The sequence below is a fragment of the Quercus lobata genome, chromosome 4 (assembly GCF_001633185.2).
Source record: "Quercus lobata isolate SW786 chromosome 4, ValleyOak3.0 Primary Assembly, whole genome shotgun sequence".
In the NCBI taxonomy this organism is placed as follows: Eukaryota; Viridiplantae; Streptophyta; class Magnoliopsida; order Fagales; family Fagaceae; genus Quercus; species Quercus lobata.
Genome location: NC_044907.1, coordinates 48,379,139 through 48,397,302, shown reverse-complemented (window position 1 = coordinate 48,397,302; position 18,164 = coordinate 48,379,139). Strand labels below are relative to the sequence as shown.

Genomic DNA, 18,164 nt, shown 5'->3' with positions numbered 1-18,164 from the left:
AAGGGAGAAAAGGGAATTAAAAAAGAAAGATGGAAAAGAATCCCAACCTACACAAGGTGTAACTTGCTTCGAATGTAACGGGCATGGACACTTTAAGAAGGAATGTCCGAATTATTTGAAATCGAAAGGCAAAGTGTATGCCACAACATTGAGTGACTCAGATTCATCTGACTCAGAATCAGAAGAAAGCTGTGATGGAGAGGGGAACTATTCGGCTTTTATGACTATTGCTCATATTGAGTCTTCAAATGAGTTGAATCTGCTTGTACGAGACCTTGGAGAACATAGTGATGATGAATCACTAGGAATTGTTGAAGAATTAGATGCTGAAGAGGATGAAAGCACAGCAAATCTTCAAGAGAATTATAACTCACTATTGGAGAAGTCGGGTGAGTACACAAGGGTGGCCAAGACAGCTGCGAGAAAAATGAAGAAGGTAGAGGAGGACTACAAAAGTCTCCTAATTCGATATAGGGAGGCCAAATGTGAGATAGAAACATTGAATGGTGAGCTGTCCGAAGCTTACACAAAAGTGAGATTTCTTGAGAATGAGGTTGTGCAAGCAAATGCTAAAATAGAGAGGGTCACCACCAAGAAGCTAGATGATGTTATCTCATCTCAAAAGAGCTTTTCAGACAAATCCGGATTAGGATATACCGGAGGAAGTAGTTCATCTGGAAATGTCACTAAAGAAGTGAAGTTTGTAAAGGCCAAAGATCTAGTTGTAGATGACCTTACTAATGAGAAGCTCAAGGTGGAGGAGAAGAAGAATGTGGTGAACCAACGGATGTTGAATCCCCGTAATCAATCTGCGGGCAGGTCTGAATCTCGTGCCAAGTCACGCCCTCGACCACAAAGAGGTCCTAGAGCAACTTATGTGTGTCATTATTGCGGACTTCAAGGGCATACTCGACTAAATTGCCAAAAGCTGAGAGTAAAGAATAGTGCAACTCCTCAAAGGTCAGGAGGACCTAGAAATTATAGAAGAAATTGGGCAGGTGATCAATCTAGAGATCAGAATGGTGATCCCGGAATGATGAACGTGATGAAGATGATTGGTGCATTCACCAACTGCTTGGAAAGCTTCTCACGAAGGTTTGAAAGCCCTAACTCCCGTACCCAATCCTATAAGGAAATCACCCCAAACGCAAGTGATGTGTGGGTGAAAAAGGGTACTCATGCATAAGCATTACAACATGTCCATGCATTAATACTTCCTATGCTTTGTGACAATGTTTGTTTGTTTGATTGTTGTTTTTGCTGTTGGTTGTTTGCTTGTCTTCTTGTGCATATTTTTAATTTTGTTTTATCAATCTTTTTGCTTTTAGTGTCAAAAATCCAAAAATCACATAAAATTTAGAAAATCAAAAAGCTTGATTGACGTTGTTGAGATTTTGTCTCAAAGCTTGTTTTGTCTTGTACCTTTGTGCTAATGGCTTTGTGCATTTTCAAGCATTGCTTATTTTCATGCACTCATATCTCTGTGGGAGAAATCTTGAAATCTATGTGATTGTTGTAAATAGATTTTCAAACTTGTCATGAATGATTAGTGAATGGTTTTGTTGATCTTGAGACATGCATAGACTTGTGTCTATATATCTTCCCACTCTTTATTTTTGTTTTGCTAAAAAGAGCTCACCAAATGTAAATCTCCAAATGAAAAGAGATTTTGAGCTGCAAAACCCTGTCGCACATTCTAGTATTCGACTAGGAAAAAGGGTAAGCGACTTTATATTAAAGAAAATGTTTATTCAAAAAGTCAAAGGCTTGTTCATTAAAGTGAAATATCAAATATCACTCTCACAATGAGAGGTGATTGCCTCAAAAGATCAAAAAGATCAAATGTTATGATTAAAAGTGGAGTCAAGTGTAAAGCTCCAAGTTATGTTATCAAGTTTTGTGGGAGGTCATATATACATATTTTTATAATTGAGATGGGTCACATGATCTAATGCTAATTGTGTATGTCTTGATTGAATTGATCATTGAAGCTTCACATTAGACTAAGGACTATCTCATTGTTGATATCTACACACAACACACAAGTTTATGTTCAATAAATGCCATATTCATTTGTGTGATTGTACTTGATGAAATGTGTTTTCACATGCTCAATCGTTGTTAATTCAAGCACAAAAATATTTTTGAGTGTTTTAGGTGTTTTTGGAAAGTATTTTGTTTGAAAAATCTGAAAATTTCAAAAATCAAGTTTTGCCCTGTTTTGGCGGCTCAGTCGCGGGTATGTCAAGTCGCGAGCCTCAGTCGCATCTTCGCGGGTCATTTTTGGCGACTTGTTCGCGAGTGGAAGGTCCAGTCGCGAGGGTTACTCAGAGATTTTCGCGGTTAAGCTTGCGACTCACTCGCGGGTAGACCTTCCAGTCGCGAAAAACACTTAGAAAAATTTTTCAAATTTTTGTCCTTGAGTGTTTTGGCGGCTTGAACTGGCGACTGTGTGGCGACTTAATCAAGTCGGGAAAAACGCGTGTTTGGCAGAAATAGGAGCAGCTTTTAAATCTTTTTCAGTTTTCCCTCGAACATTTGTGACTGTTCATCTTCTCTCTAAACTATCTCCCTCCCAAACACTCCGTGCTCCCATTTCCAATCTCCATTGTTGCATATTTTCTACTCAAATTCTTCAAGTCACAGGTATGGGTTTTCAGTTTTGAACTCATTTCTATTTGATTTTGTGTTTTTCCCTTTGATCTTTCGCATATGTTTATGATTTAGAAATGGGTTTGTGTTTTGGCTATTGTTCTTTGTTCATGCTTAGCTTGTGGATGCTGTTGCTAAAGTTTGTGTTGATCTTGGTTGTTTCCTTTTTGGTCTTCATCCTGTGCTTAGCTAAGTGTGTCTTTTATTTTATCTGATCTTGAGCTGTTGTGTTGTTTCAAAATGTTCCGTTTGATGATGTGTGTTTTACTGTGCTAAATGTGCATTTTCTATTGTGTTAATCTGTTGGGAGCATCTGTTAGTTTCAAATTGCTGAGTGTGAGTCATGTCATTTTTCCATTATATGTCTCAATGACATATATCTGCTTTTAGGATAGTTTTTATATCTACTGATTTTATTCTCCCCTGCATTCTCCATGTTGTTCTTGTGTTTCCTATTTTAGGCTTGTTTGTCCATGTGGTTGATCTAAGTAGCTTATTGTTTAAGTGTTCAAGTTCATCTGTGTGGCTGTAATCTCTTTGTTAATTACATGGTATTGACTAGGTCTACACATATATTGTTCTTTGTTGTTGTGGCCTCTTCTAATTGTTCACAGATGGCTCCCTCACCTCCGAGGAAGAAAACTCCTGCAAAGAAGGTTGACAAAAGATTGAAAATGGATTCTAAACTGTTTAGGTCAGTTTAACACTTTGAGAGATACAAGGATAACTTCTTAAAAGCTGGAATTATTCAAGAAAGATTTGTATATTTGGAGGACTTAAGACAAGCCTTTATCCCCAGCTGTTTTGAAGGAAGAGGATGGGAAAAACTTCTGAGTGATTTCCCTGTAGTGTGTGAACCCCTGATTAGGGAATTTTATTCAAATGCAGTGATAAAAGAGAACAAGTTAAGTTGCTGGGTTAGAGGTAAAGAATTCATTTTGGATGCACATGTCATTGATGATGTGCTAGGGCTTGAAGGATTAGAAGATCAGGAATTTATCAATTACAAGGATAGGAGTGTTTCTATTGAAACAGTTCAACAAAGGATAGGTGGGCAGAGAGAAGGAAAATGTTTGAATACCACCGCCTTTCCAATGGACATGAGGTGTCTAACAATAATCATGATGTTTAACCTCTATCCCATTAAGAAGTTGACTATAATCAACTGTGCTAGAGCAATTTTTCTGATGGATCTCAAAGAAAAGAATTTCATAGACATATGTTCCCACATATATGACACCACTGTGGATGAGACAAGAACAACCTCTAGGCCAAAATTGATCTTTCCCAGTTTGCTAATGAGGATTTTTAGAAGGAAGGGTGTTCCAATCCCTCAAGACATCAGTCCCATGTCCACACCCTCTGCAATTAACAAGCTTACCTGCAAAAGGATAAGTGTTAGGCTTCCAAGAGAAGAAGATGAAGGTGATGAAGGAGAGGGTGTCCCAATGGAAACTGAAACAGAGGCAGCAAGGGAGACTGAAGCAGAGGCAGCAGGGCATGCATTAACCTCAACACCCAGGAGGAGTGGCAAAAGGTCTAGAGCATCAACTTCCTCAGATACACCTCCAAATGCTTTCCAAATCATTCTGGAATGATTTGATGGGATCAGAGAAGTTCAGACTGAGCACTCTGAGAGGATGAGAGCCATGCAGGACCAGATTGATGTTTTGTCTGCAAAACTTGACAGCTTCACCACCCAGGCTGATCAGTGACCCTTTGGCCATTTCGGTCAAAAAGGGGGAGATGTTTCTTTCTGGTTGATAATGACATTGATGATTGAGAAGCAGAAAAACAGCTCTTAAAGGGGAGTAATGTGTTGAGGGGGAGTTGTCAAAGTTGTCAAGATCAGAAACTTTGTTTATATATGCTTATGTTTTAGGTATTTAATGTTTATATGGGTTTGATACACTGTGTTTTTGGTGTATAGTTGTTTCTAACTCTTAACCTATACTCTTGGTTTAAACTTTAATATATTTTGATGATGTTATTCAGGATGTTTTGTGTTTGTACCCATGTGCTTTTGTAAGCTTTTAGGGTTAATGTTTTATACATAGTTTGTAGGCTTTATGGTATGTACCTTGCTTATTGCAGCCTTTATGCTATGTTGAAATCAATACTTTAATGATAAATGTCTTGCATTTTGATTTATGTACTGTCACTCTTGTGCCCTTGTAGGATTGTTCCTAGATGCATATACCTTGTGTATTATGCATTGGTTGAGTGTTGAGCATACAAGTATCTTGCCTTGTGCTTGTTAACTTGTATGTCCTTGTGTTCATTCCAAGTGTGAATGAGCACTGTGATCACTACCTTGTGGTGTTCACTTGGTTGATCAAGCCATGGTTCGTTTGTTAACTCCATCTTTGCTTGATCACTTAATACCTGTTTCATATGCATTTTACGATTTTCTACTTAACAATGATCAATGTATATTGTTGTGTTTCAGGAGTTTTATGTTCATATGATTCAAGTGCTTCACAGCTTCTAGAGTTAGGTGTGAGTGAGTTTTGTTCAACTGTTCCCAACTCACATGTTAAGTCTAGAGTCTGTTTTAGGGTTTTGTCACGAAATAGCCAAAGGGGGAGATTGTAAGGTTGAATTTATTCAACCATCTAATTGGCTTTATTCCGTGCCAAATTTGTTTGTAATTCAGCATTTAGTAACCCTGTATTTAGGTGGGTTTGATGTAAGGGTAGTGAGTGAGATAGAGTGAAGATTGCTCAAGAGTGTGCAAGAAAACAGAGACTTGCGGCTTGGCCTCGCAGGTGACTTGCGGCTTCAAGCCGCCAGATGCAGCACACGTGCCAAGCATGCTGGAAGGTGAACAGTCATGCAAGCTGGAGCACTACAGGACAAAACAGGACAACTGGCCATACGGTTATCTCGTGACTGGATCTCGCAACTTAGTAAAGCCGCGAGGTCAAGCCGTGAGCTACCCCTGTTTTGTTAAACCTGACGTTTCACATTCCTCTCCCACTCCAGTATAAATACCCCTTTTACCCACGATTGTGAGAGAGCTTCCATAGAGAATTTTGAGAGAGAAACCCTAAAGAAAAACCAGATTGATTCACCCATAATCTATACATTAGAGTCTCCTCAAATTCCTCAACTCTCTTCCTCTCCATTGTCAAATCCTTGACAGGCATTATACCAAACCTGATTCTCACCATTATCATTATTGTGAGAGAGCTGTTTGGATTTTTGGGAAGCATTTAGGAAGGAACCAATCTTCATTGGTTGATGCTACGGTCTAGTAGCGGAATCCGGGAAGCTAGAAAAGAAAAAAGTTCGGCGCAACCTCGTTGGAGCAAGAAGCTTGGAGGGCTTAGGTGCACTGAGTAGATTAGGCTTGGAGGGTCTATTGCTGTCCATGTGTCCCAACTATATTTTCTAGTGGATTGTTTACCGCTTGGAGGGCGGCGGAGAGGTTTTACGCCGAGGGCTTCGGTTTCCTCTTCGATAACACATCGCGTGTTGTCTTTGTGTTTACATCTTCCTTCCTCTCTATCTTTGCCTTTTTATTATCTGCTGTGGATTGTATTTTATTTTGGCTTAGATAGTTTTTAACCAATTCCATATTATAGCTTATGTTAAGTTTCCGCACACTTGTTGTTTGACATATTGCTTGAATTGGTTAAGTTGTAATTTGGGGGTCTAAATGTTCAAGGGTGTTTATACACGTTTTTAAACTTTCAGCTACTACCTGCCCTTTTAAGGCCGTCCGCGGGCAGTATTGGATGTCAAACTTGCTTAGCTCTACTGCCCACAAAGCCATTCTTCCTGCCGCTTCTAGGCTACTCATAGCTTTTCTTAATGGCTTATCCGTTAAGACAACGATGGTATGCGCTTGAAAGTATGGCTTAAGTCTTCGCGCCACGATTATCAACGCGAAAGCCAACTTCTCCATCTGAGGGTACCTCTCTTTTGCCCCTCGGAGTGCTTGGCTAGTAAAGTAGACTGGTTTCTGGGATCCATCCTCCTCTCTTACCAAAGCTGCGCTTATTGCAGCTTATGAAACGGCTAAATATAAGTAGAGTTCTTCTCCCAGCATGGATAGACTGAGCAACGGTAGAGATGAGAGATATGCCTTTAAGTCGTTGAATGCCATCTGCCATTCATCTGTCCACTCAAATGATTTCCTTAGAGTGCGGAAAAATGGTAGACATTTGTCCATCGCCCTTGAGACGAACATGTTTAGGGTTGTGATCTTTTCGTTTAAACTTTGGACCTCCTTAACCGTCCTTAGTGGCTCCAACTCCATTATGGCCCGCACCTTCTCTGGGTTGACCTCTATTCCTCTTTGGGACACCATGAAACCCAAGAACTTCCCAGCCGTCACTCCGAACGTGCACTTGTTTGGATTCAGCTTCATGTTGAATGATCAGAGTGTGTCAAATGTCTCCCTGAGGTCGTCTAGGTGATCAACTTCATGCAGGCTTTTTACCAACATGTTGTCAACATAAACCTGTACATTCCTGCCGATCTGATGTGCAAACATCTTGTTCATTAGCCTTTGGTATGTTGCCCCAGCATTTTTGAGTCCAAAAGGAATCACCTTGGAGTAGAATAATCCTTGGCTTGTAACGAAGGAGGTTTTCTCTTGATCAGATTTGTCCATCCGGATCTGGTTGTAGTTAGAGAAAGCGTCCATAAAACTTAGGAGCTGGTGTCTCGCAGTCGAATCTACCAAGGTATCTATCCATGGGAGCGGGTAGCTGTCTTTAGGGCAAGCCTTGTTGAGGTCCGTGAAGTCTACGCACATCCTCCAGTTTCCGTTGGCCTTTTCAACCATGACGACGTTTGCCAACCAGTCGGGGTAATATACTTCCCGGATGAAACCTGCCTCCAGTAACTTTCGAACTTCCTCGGCTATGGCCTTGTCTTGCTCTTGGGCGAAGACTCGTTTCTTTTGCCGAATTGGAGGGAATGAGGGCGACACATTTAACTTGTGGACCATGACTGAGGGGTCGATTCCTGGCATGTCTTCATGACTCCAGGCGAACACATCTTGGTTATCTCTGAGGAAAGTCGTGATCGTTTGGCGCACTGGCCAACTAGCTAATGTGCCAATTTTAGTCGTCCATTTAGGTCGTGTGTCATTAAGTCTCACCTCTTCCAGCTCTTCAACCAGCTCTGCTAATGCTCATTGCTTTCCGATATACATTGTTTGCAGTTGATCCTCCATTTCTAACATGGCAATATAGCATTCCCATGCTGCTATTTGATTTCCCCACAGTTCTCCCACCCCATACTCCATCAGGAATTTAATCATCAAGTGGTATGTTGAAGTTATTGCCTTCCAGGAATTGAGAATGGGTCGCCCGAGGATGGCATTGTAGGCGGACGAGTAGTCGACTACGAGAAAAGTTACCTCCTTAGTGATTTGCTAAAGATAGTCACCTACCGTCACAGCTAGTGTTATTGCGCCCAAGGGGAACACCTTCGTTCCCCCAAATCCCACAAGTGGGGCATTCGTTGGGGTCAACCGTTCCCTGTCAATTCTCATTTGCTGGAATGCTAGATAGTACAGGTTGTCTGCTGAGCTGCCGTTGTCGACGAGGACCCGATGCATGTTATAATCCCCTATTTGCAAGCTGACCACAAGTGCGTCGTCATGAGGATGGTGAAGTCTCCGAGTGTCATCCTCTGAAAATGCGATAATGGGGTTATCTATTTGTGGCATCTTGGGTACGGATCCTATAAGTTGGATGCTATGGACCATTCTAAGGTAGGTTTTGCGGGCTTTTTTGGAAAATCCGGCTGTGGTTGTGCCCCCTACTATCATTCTTATGTCCCTTATAGGTGGTCTAGGGCACTCGTTCTCCCGTCGTGGGGCCTATTCTTGCGGCAAATTAGTTCTTTCCTTGCTGACGAACCTCTGTAGCTTCCCTTGTCTGATAAGGGCCTCAATCTGCTATTCAGGTCGTAGCAGTTGGCTGTGTCGTGCTCGTGGTCTCGGTGAAAGTGACAATACTTGTCCCTTGGCCTTTTGTTGGGATCTCCCTTTAATTTACCAGGGAACGTTAGTGCTCCTTCATCTTTGATTTGCATCAAGACTTGATCTATTGAGGCAGTTAATGGCGTGAAATTGGTGAACTTTCTAGTGGGGCGCCTTTCATCTCGTTGATCTCCGGTTCTAGCAACCTTTCGCCCCTTATCCTGTCGTGTGTCCTCCTGTCTCTCCTTCTTCTTAGGTTTCTCTTCGCAGGTTAGCAATGCATCTTCTGCGTTCATGTATTTGGTGGCTCTGTAGAGCATGTCCGTCATGGTTTTTGGGTCATTCTTGTATAAAGAAAACAAAAACTTACCCTTCCGCAGCCCATTAGTGAATGCAGCTACGAGTATCTTATCGTCAGCTTCGTCAATTGAAAGGACTTTCTTGTTGAAACGAGTTATGTATGCCCGCAGCGTCTCATCTTCTCGCTGCTTGATGCTCATTAAGCACGTAGTGGACCTTTTGTATCGATGTCCGCCTATGAAGTGCGAGGTGAACTGGGCATTCAACTCTTTGAAAGTGTTGATGGAGCTTGGTGTCAATCTACTGAACCAAATCCTCGAAGGGCCCTTCAGCGTCATCGGGAATGCCCTACACATGATCTCGTCTGGTACCCCTTGAAGGTGCATCAAGGTCTTGAAAGTCTCTAGATGATCGAGGGGGTCCTTGACCCTGTCTTAGCTTTCGATCTGGGGCATGCGGAATTTCTGGGGCAAGGGGAATGAGTTGATGGAGGTAGTGAATGGTGAGTCAGTTTTGTTTACTAGGTCGTCAAGATCATTTGACACTCGTCCCTTGAGGGCATTCATCATGACCTCCATCTGCTCCTTCATCGTCTGCATCTCTGTGATAATAGGTGGAGGGGCCGAATCCATGAGGGATGGAAGGCTCATGTTTTGTCGTTCTAGTTTGCTTGGGGCATTACTGCCTTTTGGCTTCTTTGGGTCCCTTCGTTCGGCACTGGTACCTTCTTGGTTTTCCTCCTAAACGTTATGTCCTACATCCCTTTGGCATAATTGCTCCTCCAGATCATGGTTCTGTTTTGTGAGTCATTCTACTGCTGCCATGAAAGTCTGGACCTGCCTCTCTAATGCAGTAGATCTTGGCGGCTCGTCTCCTTGAACGTTGTTGGTGGTAGCCATCGAGCGAGTGAGTACCATGCAACTCTTATGTCTGGGAGGTGATAGTCTGGCTAAACTCTTCGGTTCCCATAGACGGCGCCAACTGATGATGCCGTAAAATCACCAGTGAGTTACACGATTCTCACACGCTTGAACTAACAACCTGCAGGAAGAAAGAAGTGATCTAGTAGAGGACACCGGTGTGGTGCCGGCCAAAAACCCTCCGAAGGTCAAGTTAGAACTATTTTCAACTCTAGAGTGCTAGAGAAAGGGAAATTATGCTTACCTTGATTTGTGAAGGTATTGAGACTTTTATAGTAGTAGAAGGTTGGCATTTCTTCCTTGATGTAGAAGTCTTTTCCTTATAGGACTCTACTTGAATAATCTCAAACATGATGGGCAAAACATTTCCTTGTAGAGTGGGTCTTTCATTGAGTGCGTATCTTCCAGAATTATCCTTGTACTAGGATTCCGATTTCCTTTGGGATTCTACCGGATTTCAAACGTGTGTAACAAGTATTTTAAGTCATGCTGGTCTCTAGGCTCTCACTTATTGCCGACCCATGGGTTAGGATCCGTCAGGCCCAATGTAGCGAAGGTTCATCATGCTGTTTTTTATCCCTTCAATGCCCAATACAACTTGTTCAATATATCATTAACCTCTTCACGAGAAAAACGACAATATATGTGGAAGCAATGTTTCATAAGAAAATATAGTGATATCCAAGAAACGTTGTTCACCATTTCCTTTTTTTATTTTTTATTTTTTTTAATTTTTTAATTTTTAATTTTACAATCTATAACAATATATGAGCAATGTTGCATACATAAAAAATTTCAAAAAACAATTGAGTTGGCAAGTTTTTACTGATTCTCATCTGAGTACATCATTGACATCATTTTTTATCTACCACTAACAATCTGTCACATCAACATTTGTGAATTTTTTTTGTCTTTATTGACTTTCTCGAAGTGTTTATGCCTTTCAAGAATCTAAGATCAAAAACTAAAATCAAATAAATTTGTTACCTTGAAATTGGTTTCCCGAGTTGTGAGGCCTTGAAAGTGGAACTAGTTTGTCTGAATTAGTTTTTTTTTTGGTAAACAATCTGAATTAGTGAATTCTTATAAAACGGAACATAGATATCTATGGTCAGTATTTAATTTATTTTCTCACCTGCCATTCACCTGTTGATTAAGACAATATTGTTTCTGTTCATTATCAGCACACATTTATTTATTTATTTTTATACTGATGTCAACATTTATAAAGATAAAAGTACAGAAATACAAACAGGAAGATCATTGGAAAACTGCTGGGGTGGATAGGCATCTTAATGGCAAGAGAAGCCAAGCTATAGACATTTATCTAATACGTTGTGATTATCCATTGAAAGTGGAATTACTTTGTTTCCTTCCGATCTTTTCAACAGCACAATTTTCTACTTTAGTATTCAAATGGAAGAGATTCATTTACAAGAGGCAAGAAAATACATTCCAAAAAAAGTTAACACATCCAAAAAATTCCCATACAGTGGCTTAGAATAATTTACAAACACTTTGTTTCATTTTCTAATTATCCTGTATCCTTGTCGTTGTTGCCAAAGGGTCCACCCCTGCAATAATTGTATGTGGGGCTGGAACTGGTGCTTTTCTACAAACTGGACATGTTGGGTGTAACCTTATCCAGGGGTCGATGCAATTCTGATGAAAGAGATGAGAACAGTGAGGTAACAATCGAAGCATATCAGTTTCTTTATAATCCACCAAGCATATGGAGCAACAAGAAGCTGGTGAGGTACCCTTTATTTGTGAGTACACGAGCTTTGGATAGCTGTTGAGAGTGGCTTCGTCGAGACCTTGTTCAAGAATTGTTATGGAATTCAGATCACTGGTTCTTAGAGAAGTGATTGGGATTGGATGAGTTGACTGGTTGTGTGGTAAACGATTCCAGATGCAAGCGAAAGTGATGAGTAGAATCAGAAGGAAAGTACCAATAGAGAATATGATTCCATAGGTGCAACCACTAATATCATCCGTAGTTCCACTAGATGATGGCAAATTGCTGGTGCTCATCTTTCCTTGAACAATTTAGAGGCGATTGGAATGTGGTGAAGGGGGTAAATAAAAGTTGTGTATGTAATGGTATATGATGGGAATGACGATGCTGCATCCCTAGACGAAGATAACATTTAGTGACGGAGGAATCATCCTTGACGAAGCCATCAGGAACAACGAGGAAAACCATTGTCACTGACGAAGACAGAGAGTCACTCAATGCAGTCAATCAATGACTTGAGCGGTTACGAAATCAGCCCAGCAGACCGTTGGGAACCTCTTAAAAGTCTCACTATTGGACCAGGGGCGTTACTTGAGAAAGCATTTATCACCCCAACGGCTAGCCCCCAAGGTTGCAAATATAAAGCTCCCACACAGTCAGTAAAAAGGTACACAAAAAAAACACACACAGAGATACATCTTGATTAACTGTTATTTTTATCATTCTGACTTTGGCATCGGAGACGTTGTGGCAGGCACCACACCGGTGATCATCGTTGAGCATATTCTCACGCACCACGAAGGATTCCATCTGCTCATTGTTACTGACGATCCTGTGCATCATCAGTATAAGAAAGAAATTCTCACAGGATGGTCAACGTCTGTGTCATTTTCTAATAAGGAATCCCCCGTAACATTAGCATATTACCCATTTTTATTATATATATAAACAATAGGCATCTCAACCTGGGATGCTATATGTGATTGAACGTCTAGTGGGGTATTGCTAGAGAAGAAAAGCTTTGATTTGGATGTACTACACATTTGACCCGAAAGTTGACAAAATTTGGAAAATATATTAAAAAGAACAGTACATTCATTAACAGTTGCATGTGTACAAAGGAAGATGTCATCAGCAAATAGAATATGATTGAAACCTATGGATCTCCTACCCACCCGAATTGGTTTCAATTGTTTAGTGTGAAGAGATAGGTCTAATGTTAAGGAAAGGTGATTTAGACAAAGAATAAAAATATAAGGCGATAAGGGATAACCTTGCCAGATGTCTTTAGAACGCATAAAAGCTTGACTAACAGTACCATTTCAAATAATATAGACTGAAGCAGATAATATGCAAGCCATTATCAAGTCAATAATAGGTGCAGGAAATTGATAAAAAAAGCAGTGTGTACTTAATAAGCTCTTGAGTGATAATATAATTATCCGTCACCCTACGACCTGGGACAAAACCAGATTGTGCTGGATGAACCATAGCATGAAGGAAAGGTTTAAGTCTATTAACTGTGATTTTGGTGAGGAGTTTATAAAGGGTATTACACACACTGATAGGCAAGATTAGGCACTTTGGGAATTAAGACAAGTTTCACAAGAGTTATATCCACTGAGATACGAGATGTAATGAAAATGGTTTGAATAAATTTCGTTACCTTCCTTCCCCCCCCCCCCCCAAAACTTACCAATTGTTTTGAAAAGATTGTGCATGAAACCCATCTGGACCCGGGGGTTTTAATGGGTGCATTGATCGGAGAGTGGACAGAATTTCTGAATCGTTAAGAAAAAGACTCAAAGTATCATGAAAATCCTGAAGAGAAAATTTAGAGGATGAGTAGCTAATATTCGGAGGTGGAACCTCTTCACCATTAAGGCCATATTGGAAGAGGCACTTAAAATGATTAACAACAAATTCATGTAATTGTGATCCTTGTATCCATTCATTGTCATAATTTTTTGAAGTAGCAATATATTTCCTCGCCCATCTAATTCTTGCTTGAATTTGGAAAAACCGAGTAATGGCATTCCCATAGGAAAGCCATAAAATGTGAGATTTCATTTGCCACAACAAAAATTCTTGATATAAAATATTATTGTATTGGTTAATCAAGTGTTTCTCAATGTGCAGTAAAAAAGGATTGGGCCTTTTTTTTGAAGCCCTTTGGGCCCCAACAAGCGGGCCCTAATACGCCTCTTATTTTGGCCCATTTGACCAAAAATCTAGGTGTCCCAATCCGTTAAGCCGGCCTGAAGATGAAGTATTTTTTTTTATAAAAATCAGCTGTGAAGTGGGTTGAGTATTGAACATGTGTTTCATGATTGGACCAACAATTTACTACTGCCTGATGGAAAAGTGGATGGGTTTGCCACATTGGTTGATAGAGAAATTGTTTCAATGGTCTATGTGGCTCCCATCCATCCGTGGACACCATGATTAGGTGGTGGTTAGAATGTAACCTAGCAAGAGTTAAACAATGGCCCTTTGTAAAAGCCACTTGCCAATCAGCATTTACTGAAAGCCCTATCCAATTTCTCCCTAAAACCAATCCCAATTCTTATTAGTCCAAGTACACTTAGGCCCACTAGAAGCAATCTCAAAAAGACCACAATTATATAGGCACGAATTAAAAGCATGAACCAGTGAGGGAATAAGTGGACGACCACCTAGTTTATCCGATGAATCAAGAAGTTAAAATCCCCTATGGCCGACCAGGGAAACTTAAAATCTAATGCAAGTGATTCTAAAAGATGCTAGAGATGAAGACGTTTATGTAAATGAGGAGAAGCATATATGGCTGAAAATAACCAAGGGAAATGAAGAAAAGGTACCCTGATCAGTATGGCCACACTCTGGTCATTAGCGTGCACAACATCCACATTGCACCTATGATCATCCCATAGCACCCAAATGCCTCCTGATAGGCTGACAGGGTCCACTCGGAAGTGGCAAGGTAGACCCACTTGATCAATAACATGTTCCGCATGGCTCCCACTAATTTTAGGCTCAAGGATTACCAAAATATCAGGTCTGTGACTCTGTAAGCATTAACCAAATCTTGTACATTCAAACGGAACTGACCATTCCCGGCCCCCCTAACATTCCAAGTTGCAATCTTTATGGATGGAGACTGAGGACTTGGAAACAAGTTGATGATGTCCGTAACGCACTCAAGGGATCTAAAAAGATCTTGTATTGCGGTGGCAAAACCACTCGGCCCAGACATGATATCACACTGACGGCTAAGGTTTTTAAAGCCTTGGGGAAATGAGTGATGACAAGCTTGTTGAGTTGCGGTTCCACCGAGTACATAAGCTCTTCTTCCGTCAGGAAGTTGAAGATGGGAAAGGGAAGCACTTCGCTTCCAAAGGCCAAGACTTCTTATGGAGGCGAGAACGACAAGGACGATTTGGAGAGGCTAAAGGTGAGGGTGGTGGTGATGGTGGGACCTTCATTTGGTTCATCATCCCCCACTCCTGAAGGTAGGGACTGGGAATGTCCATGGGAGTTGGGATAATATGGGCATGCCAATGAATCGGTGTGTTGGGGTGGAGAGCTATTTGCAAGATAGGAATGGGCTGTGGAGAGTAAGGAGGTTGAATGGTGGAGCATCCGGGTTGAGGTTGCTGGAACCTAAATTCGGGTGGGGGTGGAAAGGTGAAGACGGTGTGGAATCAGAGTCAAGGGAGCGTGGCAGGGTGTGGGAGGGCGCCATCACAATGAGAGGAAGAAGGGTGGGAAATGTGAGTGAGACTTGAAGAGGATAGGGCAGATATAAAAGAGGGATTGCATGGGATAGAGCTGCCAAGTGGACACAACGTGACTTCATACGTGACCGAAGTAGCTGAGGTGAAGACATTAGAAGGTGGCAACATTAATGTATCGTCCTTAGTGTTTTCCAACTCCAAAGATTCTTTAGATAGGTCTACTAGGGTTGAAATCCTATTGTGCATGGAGGCATGATGAGGCTGATCTGTTGCAGTTTTGGGGGAGGCTAAGTGGTCAACAAGAGCGGCGAGGGCTGATGGTGGATCCTAACCACGTATTGCAAGAGTGGAATTCATGATGGTGAATTCAAAGTGACGTGTTATGTTAGCAGCCACTTTGGTCAATTGTCCTACTTTAGTCTTATTTTAATTTCGGTGGTTGACATGCTTACGTGTCATAACCATCCAAGGGCCAAAGTCAGCTGGTGTGTTCATGGCTACCTCTAAGGAGGCAACCTCGGCCTTGCCATTTGTATGAACTTTGATGTCCTGATTCGAGTAAGTACAGCCGTCCTTTACGTGTCCTATTCTACCATTAGCATAACACAAGTTAGGCAGATTTTTCGTATTGGATGGGTTGGGTGAAGGACCCAATGGTGATGTGATGCCATAGAGGCTTGTTCATATTTAGTTGAACACAAAGACGAGCAAATCGTCCCCTAGCAATGGTATTCGTGATGGCATCTATTCTAATGAAGCGGCATATCCTATTTCCAATGAACCTTAGTATTTCTGGGTGAAAAAATTCAATAGATAGCTCAGGTAACCTTATCCAGGTAGCCAGGGATGTAACCGTTGCCTTAGCAACCTGAAATTTAGGTTCCCACTTGCGCACAGACAAATAATGTTCCTCCACAAACCAAGGTCCTCTCTCTAAGGCCATCAAATGGTCCGTAAGCTAGGTAAATATAACAAGAAAAAACTTATAGCCAAGGCCAATCATAGAGATAGTACCTTTGGGTTGCTAAATACCTGCAAGGCATAAGAGCAGAGCTTCATACCCAAACAACTTACCCACCACCTTGACGATAAGGTTGTTCTTCCATGGAGCATGTTAACGTATATTATGTTATAGGCTGTAGGCCCAGCTAGGTTATTTGTATTGCACACTTGTTCTTGTACTACACACTTGTACTTGTACTACACTTTACTTGTACCGCACACATATACCTCCTATATAAAGGCACTGATGTATATTCTTTGATTTGTGAAATACAATACTATTGCATCCAGTATTTCTAACATGATATCAGAGCCATCGCTCTGACTTTTTCTTTGCAGTCTTGTCTCTCATTGGTGTTATTCCAAACTCACAATTGCTTCCGCTGTTACAACTGCTACTGCAGCCATTCGCCGTTAAACCTCTGACGCATTTCAGTCATCGTTTTTGGTTCCGAACTTGCAGCTGCCGTCGTTCAGAGTCTCGAGACCACTGCCATACCGTCACCGTCGTGATCCTTGCCCCGATTGTGTTTTTGCAGGTATCAATAAGATCGTCCTTCGCCAATCTAGCACCTCGTGGAAACCTAACCACCATTGGAGCTTACACGCGCCGTCACACGCCACCTAACGATTCTGCGCAAAAGCTAACGCGTTCCACTAGCCTCCACGCGCCGAAAGCCTTCCACACGTGCCTCCATGCGCTTCCACGTGCTGACAATCTTCTTCACGCACCTACACGCGCTAGATCTGCACCTGCTGACGTCAGCCCTACGTGACGTCATCAGTGCCACGTCACCCGCTGACATCATTGTCCACATCTGTTGACGTCACCCGCCACATCAGCTGACGTCATCGTTGACTAACTGTTGACCTGCGTTGACTTTTCGTTGACTGGCCCGTTGACTTTGACTGAGGGTTGACTTTTTTGCCAGAGTTGACTTTTGCAGTCCAGGTCCTCCTTATCCAGTTTTTCGCGTAGATTTCATTTTTGCAGTCCATTTTTGTATATTTTGCTTCTAAATGAAGAATAAGGACAAGTCTTCTTCCTTTTGCAACAATCGTCGTTGACAATCTAGCAATCGTTTTTGCAATTTATGTAAACGATTTGTCCACAATATTGAGACTTGCTATCATCGCAATAAATCAGTTGTTTCAATTTCTGCTGCTACTGTTGCTAACACTGAGAGTGACCAACCAATGGCTCCCGTCTTTGCACAGTCGCGGTCTTCTGGATCCACTTTCACCATTTCCAGAGATGACCTTATAAACATCATCGCTAATGTCATTCGTATGGTTGGTAATGCATCTTATTCCTCTGCTCTCTCAGCTTTATCTAGTATGTCTCCTACCTCTTGGCTTATGGATTCTGCTTGTTGCAATCACATGATACCTCATTCGTCTTTATTTTTTAAACTTAAACCTGCACCACACCCTCTTAATATTCGCATAGCAAATGGTTTCACAATGTCTGGTCATAATATAGGCTCTGTTTTGACCTCTAATCTCTCGGTTCTTGGAGTCTTTAATGTTCCTAACCTTTCTTACAATTTATTTTTTGTGGGACAATTAGCTGAGTTGGGTTATCACATTATCTTTTATTATTCTAGGTGTATTGTGCAGGATCCAAGGACGGGACAGGAGCTTGGGGCCGGTCCCAGAGTTAGGCGTATGTTTCCCGTGGACAACCTTCGTCTTCCACTTGTTGCTCTTGTTTCTGTTGCTGCAGCTGCTGTAGTTTCTTCTGTTCCTTCCCTTGCACTTTGGCATACTCGACTTGGTCACGCATCTTCCTATCGGGTACAACAATTGGCTTCTAGAGGTTTGTTAGGTTCAGTGTCTACCGAAAATTTTGATTGTGTCTCATGTCAGTTAGGAAAATAACTAGTTTTGCTTTT

General features: G+C 41.5%; 2 protein-coding genes across 2 annotated transcripts; both read right to left on the bottom strand.

The window, feature by feature from the left end:
- Positions 1 to 8,041: 8,041 nt before the first annotated feature.
- LOC115985364 lies at positions 8,042 to 9,231 on the bottom strand. The gene is made up of 2 exons (XM_031108309.1): positions 8,532 to 9,231; positions 8,042 to 8,301 (listed from the first exon to the last, which is right to left on the bottom strand). Exons 1-2 carry the CDS (start codon positions 9,229 to 9,231, stop codon positions 8,042 to 8,044), a joined length of 960 nt encoding a protein of 319 aa, XP_030964169.1.
- A 2,112-nt stretch (positions 9,232 to 11,343) lies between these two features.
- Positions 11,344 to 11,847, bottom strand: LOC115985362 (RING-H2 finger protein ATL70-like). The gene has a single exon (XM_031108308.1). The coding sequence runs from the start codon at positions 11,845 to 11,847 to the stop codon at positions 11,344 to 11,346; it is 504 nt and encodes a 167-aa protein (XP_030964168.1).
- Positions 11,848 to 18,164: the final 6,317 nt, after the last annotated feature.

Bases quoted from the DNA above. Each gene is read 5' to 3' on its own strand.
- LOC115985364 (XM_031108309.1), bottom strand. From the start codon at position 9,231: ATGACGCTGAAGGGCCCTTCGAGGATTTGGTTCAGTAGATTGACACCA. The intron at 8,302-8,531 runs GTTCGTCAGCAA...TCGCATTTTCAG, and splicing joins AGACAAGGGAAGCTACAGAG to AGGATGACACTCGGAGACTT.
- LOC115985362 (XM_031108308.1), bottom strand. From the start codon at position 11,847: ATGAGCACCAGCAATTTGCCATCATCTAGTGGAACTACGGATGATATT.